The sequence below is a fragment of the Colius striatus genome, chromosome 1 (assembly GCF_028858725.1).
Source record: "Colius striatus isolate bColStr4 chromosome 1, bColStr4.1.hap1, whole genome shotgun sequence".
Lineage (NCBI taxonomy): Eukaryota > Metazoa > Chordata > Aves > Coliiformes > Coliidae > Colius > Colius striatus.
In genome coordinates this window covers 130,171,414-130,183,508 of record NC_084759.1, presented here as the reverse complement: position 1 = coordinate 130,183,508, position 12,095 = coordinate 130,171,414, and the positions used below count along the sequence as shown (strand labels likewise).

The window sequence follows — 12,095 nt, the reverse complement described above, 5'->3', positions numbered from 1 at the left end:
TTGGGAAATCTCAACTGGAAATGTTGGTCTGAACACTAAATACATGGTAACTTTTCTGCATGGATATACATCCCTGTCCAGGTCTATAATTTTTATCGCTCTTAGTCTATTTCCTTTATTCCTTTGGAACAGAAATACTCTTCTTCACTCTCCTTTCTGCATTGACACTTTTATTTATTGGGGAATTCTGTATGTTAAGTGGTAAACAGAAGACTTGCAGTTCCAGATACATTAATAACAGAATCACCTGTCTACAATAACCTTACTCATATTTTAGAATAATTACATAATGTTGACAGTAAACAGAGAGAATCATTAATAAAACCACTTAACTGATACTTGGGTTTAGATTTTTATGCTTTTAAATAGAATACTCCAGTTTTGTTTTGAACATATTAAATACTTCTCAACATTAGACTCCTCTACAACTTCACATTTTCAAATTTTCCCTTATCCCCAAGCAATAAAAACAATTAACTGTGTTGCCAGCAAAAAACAAGTATTGAACACAAACTATTACACTTTCAAGTATATGACTCAAATTACTATTCAAGTGATGAGACTTGAGAATGCACATAGCTTTGCAAAATGTCCAGCCACCCATTTATTTCCAGTTTGAAAGAATTCAATAAAGATATTATCTATGAACATTGCAAAGAAAATACTTCACGTATTAGGAAAAAAATTCTACATAGATAGCAAGGGTTATAGTAGTTTTATCATAGATCATCTTCCACAATCTATATTGGTAAAGATGCTTTCAAGATTTTAAAGAGTTGGTAGTTGATCTACAAATACAAAGGTAAAGAAGTAATTTATAGAAATGCATTCATAATAAATCAAATTAGTACGACTATTTTCAAATATGAACTGTAACACATGGAACTTCAAAAAAACTGAAATGGGATTTTGTACCATAATCAAACTCCCAAAATAGTGTAATAGAGGGAAGATTACTCAATAGGCCAAACCAAAGATCTAATTCTTTTCTTTACACAAAATAAAAATACAAAACACACTCCACAAATCTAGTGCATTATTAAAAGTATCCCTGATACATAACAATGGCTGTGGAGGAAATTTGAGGTGTTAAGCTGATTTATAGATATTTCCTTCTGTCTTGGGTATAACTGGATCAACGTTTTTGTTCCCTGAAAAAGCACTGTGACTATAATTCATCTGTTCACAGAATGAAATGCACAATTCTCTCTCCAAATATTAAATACTTGCTTCTTTCCAGAATAATCCCACTGACTGGAAAAACATACGACTTGTACTTTAAGGTACAGCCCAAGATGAGCTAACCCTCAGCTGTTATTAGGGTAAACCCTAGTATTGTGTGTGTGTGTTATTAAGGTAAATTCTTATTCTTTTCCAAATATTACAAGTCCTTTTCAGAAAAGACAGTTCTAGTTAAAAGGTAAATAAGCTGACTGTCCTGGCACGTACCAAGACTCCATAGAGGTAACCTCTCACACATCCTGCTGGCTGGACAAAACTGCACAGAAAGCACCTGGTCAGTGGTCATAAGAACAGGAAATTCTAGTTTCCCAAAGTAATTGTATTATTTCTGAACTAAAGGAATATTTTTTCTATACAAAGACAGAAGAGAAACTTGACAGCTTTTCCTTCAGCTTACAGTAGGACAGACATGGCTTATACCAGCTTGCCAGTGATTCTTCAATATAAAGAAAATATTGTTTTTGAAATAGATCCTTAGTATCCATAATACCATAAACAATTATCTATTAAATCATAAATATAAAAAAATATCTCATTTGGGTAATTCTGAAGTGTGCTCTTGTATTTTGGTAAATATTAGTCAGAGAAATGCAATGTTTAGCTATGCTTTCTTCTAAAGGTTATGAGGCACAGCTGCACAAATCATACGGGAACACACAGTAGTAGAGTAAATTTCATTACAATGTTTATATCTTTGCTCCCGGCTTCTGTCCTTTAAATCTGGATGGGAATGCATTTGTCACAAGGGTCTGTGTCTTTCAGGGAAACGTGGGCTGCATAAAACCAAGTCTGTTATTCAAATGATTACTTCAGTTCTAATATATAAGCTTTTCCCTTAGGTCAAAAAGATGCCCTTTAAAGTGAGAGCTGTGCACAATGTATCAGACAAAATGTGACTGTTTAATACAATTAGTTTTGTTGTCCTTTTAACCTGTCTGCTACACTTCACATCTCTCCTCCCATTTCCCATCCACTAGACTAGTGGGAAGGTAAAGCATTGCTTTGTTGTCCTTGTACTTCTATGCAAACATGGACATAACAATACTACATAGTCAAATATGCCTGCAATTAATTAATAAAGATAAATTTCTGGAAATAATGTCGATGTACCTTTAATGAAGAAGGCAAATCTGGCTTATAGGTATAGGAAGTATATTCAGATTTGACTCAAAAGAATTCTTCAAGGTGTTATGAATGTTCATATAAAACTCTACAAATTTGATAGCTACAAAAGCTGCCTTTGAACAGATATGACAATCTTACTCTATTTCAGTTTTGAAACATGCTTTGGAATGATGGTGGTTATGAAATAATGATAACAGTCAAAGTCCTGATTGAAATTTCTTCCATCTTAGGTATCCAGACTCTTAAAATATTACCTGTGGCAACAATAAAAAACCACATTTTTCCAGTTTGAAATTCTTCATTTAATATGGAACAGAGAAACTAAAACTAAGATTGCAGCACATAAGTTGAATTCTTGTGCTATAGGTATTTAAAAATTTTACCTATGAAAAAGGGATAACCAGAATGCATTGTCCATCTTTATTTATGGTATAAAAATCTGTTGCCATCATAGCTTCTTTTTTTGTTGTTTTAGCTGTCAGTGTCCTTTAATCAGAGGTGAAAAATTGCCAACAAATTCTCTACTAGCTTTAGAGACTTTATTTGGTTTGTATATAGAGCCTAATAGACATATAGAATTATTTTTGTTCTTATATTGGACATTTTAACATGATGATTGATGCATTACTTTCCATTTCCTCCTCTCAATTTTAATCTTACTTTAATCTTATCTTATTTAGATAAGAATTTTATCAAAGGCAAGACATTTAGTGTCCACATCTCTAAAGAATTAATATTGAAATATTACTAATCAAGAAAGAAAACGGTTGAAAAATGCTGTGTGTACTGGGTTTGTGTGGCAAGGTTTTGGTATAAGGGAGGCTACGTTGGTGACTTCTATGGAAAGCTGCTAGAACCCTTCCCTGTATCTCACAGGGCTAACACCTGTCGGTTCTAAGATGGACTCACCACTGGAAAAGGCCAATACAGTTAGCAATGGTGGTAATGCCTCTGTGATTGACATACTTGAGGAAGAAAGTTATGGTGCAGGTGCAAAACTGCAGAAGAAGGGAGAGAGAATGTGAGAAAAATAACTGCAGACACTGAGGTCAGTGAAGAAGGAAAGCAGGAGGTTCTGCAAGTGCTGGAGCTGAGGCTCTCCTGCAGCTTGTTGTGCAGCACATGGTGAGGGCCGCAGTCATGGAGGCCACAGTGGAGCAGAGATCCACCTGCAGTCTGGGGAGGACCCACACCAGAGTAAGTGGATGTCCAAAGAAGACTGGGACCCTGTGGGAAGCCCATGCTGAAGCAGGCTCCTGGCAGGACCTGAGAACCCATGAACAAAGAGAAGTCCATTCTGTACCAGGTTTGCTGTCAGGACTTGTGGCCCTGTGAGGGACCTACACTGTGGCAGCCTGTTCCTGAAGGACTGCTTCCCCTGTGGAAGGGACCTACAGTGGAGCAGTTCATGAAGATCTGCAGCCCATGAGAAGGATACTACTGTGGAAGAGGCACCCAACAATGGGACAGGGGAAGTGTGAGGAGTCCTCCTCCCAAGAGGAATGAGTGGCAGAGAATCTGACATGAACTGACTCCAATCCCCATTCCCCATGCCCCTGTGCCACTTGTGTGGGGGAGGTAAAGGCTCATGGAGAAGAGAGTGGTGGGGGAAAGGTGTTTTAGTATTAAGTTTTTATTTTCTCATTAGTCTACTCCATTCTGATTGTTAATGAATTTTCCCCAAGTTGTGTCTGCTTTGCCTGTGACAGTAATTGTTGAGTGATGTTCCTCATGAGCCTTTTGCTATATTTCCTCTCTTCTGTCCAGCCATGGAGAGTGCTACAGTGGCTTTGGTGGGCAGCTAGCACCCAGCAGGGTTAAACCACCACACTGTGTAAAGGCAAAGGAACATCAATTACTTGCTTTTTGTTAAAGTAACTTTCTAGTCATCCAAATAATCCTATGCATATGTTCCATACACAAAGTGACTGTTAAACTGTTCCTAGATCACTGTTATGCTGGCTTTGTGGTTGGTAAGTCTTTGAACATTTAAATTGTATAACATGTTGGCTCTCAAAAGTAACCACTACTTTAGCACTAGTGTAATTGAAATATAGCTGATGTAGTTTCGGAACTGCAATAGGAGATTTTATGTTTTACTTTCAATGAACACAATTAACTATCAAATCAATCTTTTAAAAAAGATTCATGCAGAATCAATTTTATCAAATTAACTATTTATTATTACATATAGTACATTGTAATGCTGGTCTACATTTATAACGTACTGCAAAGCTTGTGGGACTGCCAGATTCAATGTTCATAAACTGTTTCAGAAATTATTCTAATCCATGCACAAATGCAACTATAAATGCTCATTAATATTTTAAATGATTTGTAGCAAAAACACAACTAGCCAAATACACAACTGATTTTTTTAAACTGATATCACACCTGTTATACTTCTACTAAAATAAAGTTTTAATGAAATAAATCACTAAGCAAGTTACAATCTACTTTAAAAACTGGTATATACTACATTTACCATGATGGAGGAAACATACTTTGTACTATGAGAAAACAAGCTGGGTAAGAATCTATGTTCCTTCTCCTGAAGTACTTAACCACTGCTAGTTAAGTACAAATACTGTTGTGCTCACAACTTGTGGTTTGAAGGATACTAAAAACGTACTTTTGGAACAATGAGGAAACATATACAGTGCATACTATCTTTGAAAGTGTGTACCTGGAACATCTATTATCACTCAAAAATATCCCAAACCAAAACCATCACAATCTCAGCTAGGAAAAGCAAGGCATTTTCCCTGACTTCTTTCTAGGAATTCCTTCCAAAAGTTGCTACTTTTCAGTATAGTCCATAAAGTATGTTTATGACATCTGACAGGTGCATGAGCTTTGACCAAGGTTCCTTTATTCTGCCTCTTGTGTAGTCATATAAAAGCTATTATGCCAAATGATTCGGACATAACAGTACCTTCCACGCCCAATTTAAATACAGACCGAATTTATAAATCTTATGGCAGAAAAAGCTAGCTGTCCTTACATATGAATTTTTGTTTTGAATGAATGTAGGGATGTATCAACTGATCAATAATGGAAAAAAGTTGACTGAAATATTCTGATATTCAAGAATTCTATGAAATGAAAGGAAATGATGCTTCTACTAGATAAACCAAAAAAGCATTTCAAAAATTTCCAAAAACTCAGTTTTCATTGGTTTACTGATTTGAGAAAACCTCAGAAGCAGAAAATAGATTAACAGTAGTCAGACAATAGTAGCAGTGAAAGTTGAATCTGAAGTTGCATTTATGCTCCATCTCTAAGTTATTCTAATAAGAAATACTGTAATAAGAAATTTTAAACAATGTATTCATTGCTGTTTTTTTGCTTGTGACAAAATTCTATAAATACACATGAAGAAATATATCACAGTAACAGATTCAACAGATTCAAAAAGAGGAATCACAAATATGAAGACATAACACTTGGCTCTGTTTTCATCTGCATTTTAAGACAGGTTTCAGGATTAGTAAACTTCACCAGTTTCTCACTGCACGAAGTGAGACCCATTAGCCATTGGTAACTCACCCTCTTCTGCTCTTTAATATATTCCAACAGCTCCTCTCTTGTCCTTTTCACTGCTTCTTCAATAGCTTTTTCACTTCGTTTTTGCTCCTCCATTAATGCTTCCTTGACAATTTCCTTTGTAAAAAGAAAATATGTAAATGTAAAAATTATAAGTATTTCACAAATGTAATACAGGTCATCCCTTTCCTTCCTGCTGAAGTTTAATACTGACCACATTTCTTTCTCAATGATAGTTATCTTAAATGTATGCAGTACTTTACAAAATTCAATCACTAAAGTGCCTAAAGAAGAGTCAAACAATAATTTTAAAGCTATGTTAATAAACAAATGAAGTTCCCTGAGCTCTAAAGAAAAGGAAGAGATACTGGTATTAAATTCCAACAGAAGCAGAGATGTACAACTTGCTACTAATACAGCAGAATAATTCAGTTGGAAGGGATGTACAATGATCATCTAGTTCAACTGCTTAACCAGTTCAGGGCTCACTAAAAGTTAAAGCATGTTAAGGGAATTGTCCAAATGCCTCTTATACACTGATAGGCTTGGGGCATCAACTATGTCTCCAGAAAGCCTGTTCCAGTGTTTGGCCACCCTCTTAGTAAATAAATGCTTCCTAGTGTCCAGTCTAAACCTCCTCTGATGCAGCTTTGAACCATTCCCACATGTCCTATCACTGGATCCCAGGGAGAAGAGATCAGCACCTCCTTCTCCACCTTCTCTCCCTAGGTATCTGTAGAGAGCAAGGAGATTGTCCATCAGCTTCTTTTTCTGCATATCGCATGGCTATTATCCAATATGTACAACACAATATGTAAGGGGTGTTCTAACATCACAGTAAACAGAGTCCTAATGACAATAATTTTTTTTCCAGTCTTTGGAAATTGCCAGGGTCATTCTGTACAGGACAGTAAAAAGCAATAATGAGTACCTACCCATCCCTCAATTTAGCATTACCCTAAATCAAATTTCATTCAGTACTAGAAAGGCTTCACAGCAGAGAGAGACAGAAACCACTTCCTAAACCACTTCTTATCACCTCCAGTACAACTCATCTGTGTAAGTTATCAGCTTAGGAAATAACTTCTTAAACCAAGGTCCCTGTCATAAAACTTTAGTCCCAGCATCCCAAAGACATTCTAAAACATTACTGCTTCAGAAAATAAAGAGGTGGGGTGTTTTAGGTTTTTTGGTTTGATTTTTTTTTGTTGTTGCAAGAAGCTCCACAGTCCTTCAAACTTTCATGTGTGAAAAATGGAGAAAAAAACTACCCTGTAGCTGTTGCAATACTCACAGAAATTGTAAACAATGTTGTTACTTTCTTTTGTGGGCTAAAATTCACTTCCCCTGCTACTGTACCACAGTCACATACCACAAGGATAAGCTGAACTGAGGATCTAGCTCATAAAAAAACAAGTGGATAAGCAAAACAGCCACTGAGGCTATGTTGCAGCTGCTTTGAGGAAGGCTTTGGAGGGCAGCACATAGAAAGGAAGAATTTCAATTTCCATTTAAGTACAGACTTTCACAAATCTCAAAGTCAATGCAGCCATGGATAAAATGGAAATTAAAAAAAAATGGGAATAGTGGAAAAGACAACAGTTACCAGGACTTCTAGTGTACTTACTCACATGTATTTTTTTTTTTTGTAAACCAAAACATTTTGAAAATGAAAAGTAAATATCCATGGATCATCTTCCTTTTACTGTTTGCTGATTAAACATGACACTACATTACCAGCATGTGCTAAAAAGATTTGTCTATAGGTTTGCTTGACTGCAAAATAATATAGATATCTTATGATACATATTTCCAACTTGGATTTGTGGAAGTGAGGAAGATTGGTCTATTCTTTGTTATTTCATCTTTTTTTAAAAAAATAATTTAATTATTCAGAGGGTTTTAGGCTCTTATCAAAATGACAGTCTACCTTGTACATATACTGTCAGGCTTAGAAGAGATTGCTGTTACTTTGATACTTGAATTGTGTTCCATTTAAAGCACCATACTTAGTTATGTGGAATAACAACTAACATATGCAGAAACACATAATTTTATGAGTCTTTGTGATACAGAATGACAACCATTTCATTGCTTTGTTTACTGTTTTTTTGAAAAATTTCTCAACCTACAGTGACACCATATAGAATGTCAGAATGTTAACTGATGCTGCTGTACAATTCTAATTCTTTGCAGAAAGTATTTTGCGGGAACATAATGATATTGAACAGATGAACTCTGGAGAACAGGTAGAATTCTAAGGTTTTGGAAGTATGAGATATATATGAAGTTACATAATTCATCTGTACATTTAAGAATGCCATTTTACAAATGAAAAATACCAGCACTGATGTGGATCAAACCTCATTGTTTTTAAAGACTTTTTAGTGGAAGTGTTTCAACTGAAAAAGAAAGTGCTATTTCTTACCTTTACCTATTTATTACTTTTCAGTCAAAATTGAAGAGTTTCTTCAAAGTTATTAGCTAGCTTTATAACAGAAAATGTCTAAAATCACAAATTTGAAATGTGCAACTATGCAGTCCCCACTGTTCTGGAATAATGCAAATGCGAAAATCATAGTTATGATATTTTTTTTCTTTTTAAATTCAGTTTACCAAAGAAAAATCCAGAGACAAAGATCTTTTTCACTACAGAACTCTGGCAAGACTAACAGAAAAAGAAGAAGTTACATATTACAGAAATATGCCATTCTCAAAATTATATTCTCATGCCAGCTTAATTTCTCAAAAAGGTTCAAAAATAGTTTTGTATTAGAATGGAAAAAAAATCCCATATTATACCCGACTAAACTCTTAAAAGCAAATTACAGAACTGATAAAGTGCTATATCTTAATATGTTAAAAGAAATTACATCAATATAATACAATCAATTAACTTTCCTTGATATCATGCTACTTCAAACACTATATGAGCAAAAGTCCACATAAAAATACTTTTACATCCTACAAGTTTAATGAAAAAGGTAAGAAAACAGAAAGCACTAGCAGTACTTTTATGAAAGAATATTTTATTAAACCTACATTAAAGCAAAGAAAATAAAATTGGAAAGTTTTCCTCTTATAATGGCAAGCTCCAAAAATTAAGATCAGTATTAACTCTCTGAAGAACATACAGTTACGGATTTCGAAAGCAGTAAGTTGACTTAAAAAATTGTATTTTCTAACACACTACACTCACAAGGAAAAAAATATTACTTACTACTTCTATACTATTAAAGAACTTCTCTTAATGTTTTCATACATTTTTTTCGTTGTTACATTCATAATACTTACAAGGTGAGAATTTTATAGTAATGAGAGGCAATGGTCCTCTTACTTTTCCTAGAATTTCCAAAAAATGGAAGACTTAAGAATTCAGCCACGTCCCCCCACTGTTTTTCAATGCTTCACTCTGCAGCTTATATATTACTTTTTTTGTGTCTTCCCATCAGCCAGCAGTTCAGAAAAAAAGGAATCATCCTGAGTCAGTGGATATTCCAATATGTCAAAAAGCAAACAGCTATTCCAAAAGATACTGGGAATAGCTACTATGCTGAACAGCTATTCCCATTTCTTTAACCTCTCTGCTTTCTTCAGTCTTATATAGATTTTCTAATCACACAGTGGATCACTCACAATTTGAGTGAGAACTACTGCCATAACATATACTAAGATGAACTTTAGTTGCAAGTACCAAACAGATCTTTAGTAAACCCTTTGACAACATTTCCCACACCATTCTCCTGAGGAAACTGGCTGCTCATGGCTTGGACACGTATGCTCCGTGCTGGGTAAAAAATGGTGTGGATCTCTGGGCCCAGAAAGTGGTGGTAAATGGAGTTAAATCCAGCTTGTGGCTGGTCACCAGTGATGTTCCCCAGGGCTCAGTCTTGAGGCCTGTTCTGTTTCAGTGATTTGGACAAGAAGAGTGCATCCTCAGTAAGTTTGCAAACAACACCAAGCTGGGTAGGAGTGTTAATACGTTGGAGGGCAGAAAGTCTTTACACAGGCGGATCTGGTCAGCTGAAGTCAATTGTATGAGGTTTAACAAGGCCAAGTGCCAGCTCCTGCACTTGGACCACAACGACCTCATGCAGTGCTACTGGCCTGGGAGTCTGTGGCTGGAAAGCTAACTGGAAGAAAAGGACCTGGGGGTACTGATCCACAGCCAGCTGAACATGAGCCAGCAGTGTGCCCACGTGGCCATGAAGGCCAATGACAACCTGGCTGGTGTCAGACATAGTGTGACCAGTAGGACTAAGGAAGTGATTGTCTCCTTGTCTCTGGTGGTGCCGTACCTTGAGTGCTGGTTTCAGTTTTGGGCTCTTCACTACAAGAAAGACATTAAGGTGCTGAGCACATCCAAAGAAGTGGAACAAAGCTGGCGAAGGGTTTAGACAACAAGTCTCATGAGGAGTGGCTGGCTGAGGGAGCTGGCATTGTTTCTCCCAGAGAAGAGGAGGCTCAGGGAAGATCTCTACAACTGTTCTATAACTACCTGAAAGGAGGTTGCAGGATAGGACAAGTGGAAAGGGCCTCAAGTTGGACCATGAGAGGTTAATATTGGATATTGTGAAAAATTTCTTCAGTGGAAGAGTTATTAAGCATTGGAATGGGCTGCTCAGGGAACTGGATGAGTTACCAGCCCTGGAGGTATTCAGAAGACGTGTAGATGTGGCGCTTAGGGACATGGTTTAGTGTCAGACTTGGCAGTGATCGGTTAGTCATTGGACTCGATTTTACAGGTGTTTTCTGATCTAAATGATCCTATGATTCATATATCACATTCAAGTTAACCAAAATAAATACTGATATATCTTATATAAGCATTTCTTACTAAACATTACTTCATAATACAAATTTAACATAGGGTACATAAAAAAACTGAAATGCCACAATTTCAGATACATATTAACAATATAATCTGAAAATTATCTCAACAGTCACAATCTTCCACATCAATGATAATTTAACACATAGATCATGTAGCCATCAGACCAGGCAATCTCACGACTTCAGACAGACTTGTCCTTTAGTGGACTTAATCCCAACATTTCTATTTACCAGAATCTTGGTAATGCTCCAGAACACTTCTTAGTTTTGGCATTTAAACTTCACTAACCATGCTCTAGGATGAATCATATAGTTGTATTTCTCAGTGATCTGAATGTCTGTTTCTCAACTGAGTTTAAATATGCTTGCTAAATTCAGGATAAATGAAACAGTACAAGAAAACACATAGCTTTCTTTCCAGGCTTAGGTCTTAAAAAACAGACACTGCAAGCACTAACAACATTACAAAACTGTCTGATTTAGTGTGCACTTGCGCTTACTTACAGCTCCCAATGGGCAAACACAGACCATTGCCAGATAGACTCAAGTCTATCAAAACACAGCTTTGCTGTAGTATCAATGAACTGGGAAGGAACTCTCTTATCCCTTCCATCCAGTTTTCAGAAGGCTTCAAAGAGCAAATAACATACAACACCTTGCCAGTTCAGTCATGCATCTTCGCCTTGCACTTTGAATTAGTCAGTGACATTAGTTTTTCTCCTCTGTCAAAAGAACTTTCATTCTTTCTACCTTTCACAAAATGCTCTCCTCTAAGTTCTCAGAGTCACTATCTATTTTTGTCAGTCATGTTAAATAATCAACTGATATGAAAACTATTTAAATTCTGATATTACCTATTACTACAGTTCAACAAAGTTTTAGCTGCAGGTATATTCTATCAGCATATGTGCTCACTTTTCTTCATCTCCGTCTTTGCTCTTTCCCATTATGCTATATATTTAGCATATGTAAAAGTTGATCCTGATGTTATCTTTAGTTAGAAAGAGTACTGTATTATTTGAGGCTCTTAGTGTTATTTTAACAGATGTAAGAAAAGCTCAGTTTCCCCCAAGAAGCTGAAGAAGAACATTCCACAAATTGCACCTAAGGTGCCATTTTTTGTACTGCATTATAGTCTCAAAGTTAGCTTATCTAGAGGACTGTATAAACATGTGCTTGACAGCAGTTAGAAGATTAGAATAACTAATAAAAGTAAAATAAATTTGTTCAAGTACTCAATTGACAAATCACATTCAACCATACGTTAGGAATGACAACCATGTAATCACAGTACATATATCTGCAGGAAGAGAGAAAGAAAAAACAGTGTACTGTATACACCAGAGAAC

General features: G+C 35.9%; 1 protein-coding gene across 3 annotated transcripts in view; it reads right to left on the bottom strand.

The window, feature by feature from the left end:
• CCDC91 (coiled-coil domain containing 91) overlaps positions 1–12,095 on the bottom strand; it is a 147,723-nt gene that overhangs the window by 19,898 nt on the left and 115,730 nt on the right. For all 3 annotated transcript variants that reach the window (XM_061988803.1, XM_061988805.1, XM_061988804.1), the window contains one exon: positions 5,917–6,030. In XM_061988803.1, coding sequence (XP_061844787.1) covers positions 5,917–6,030 — 114 coding nt within the window. The remainder of the gene's footprint in view (positions 1–5,916; positions 6,031–12,095) is intronic.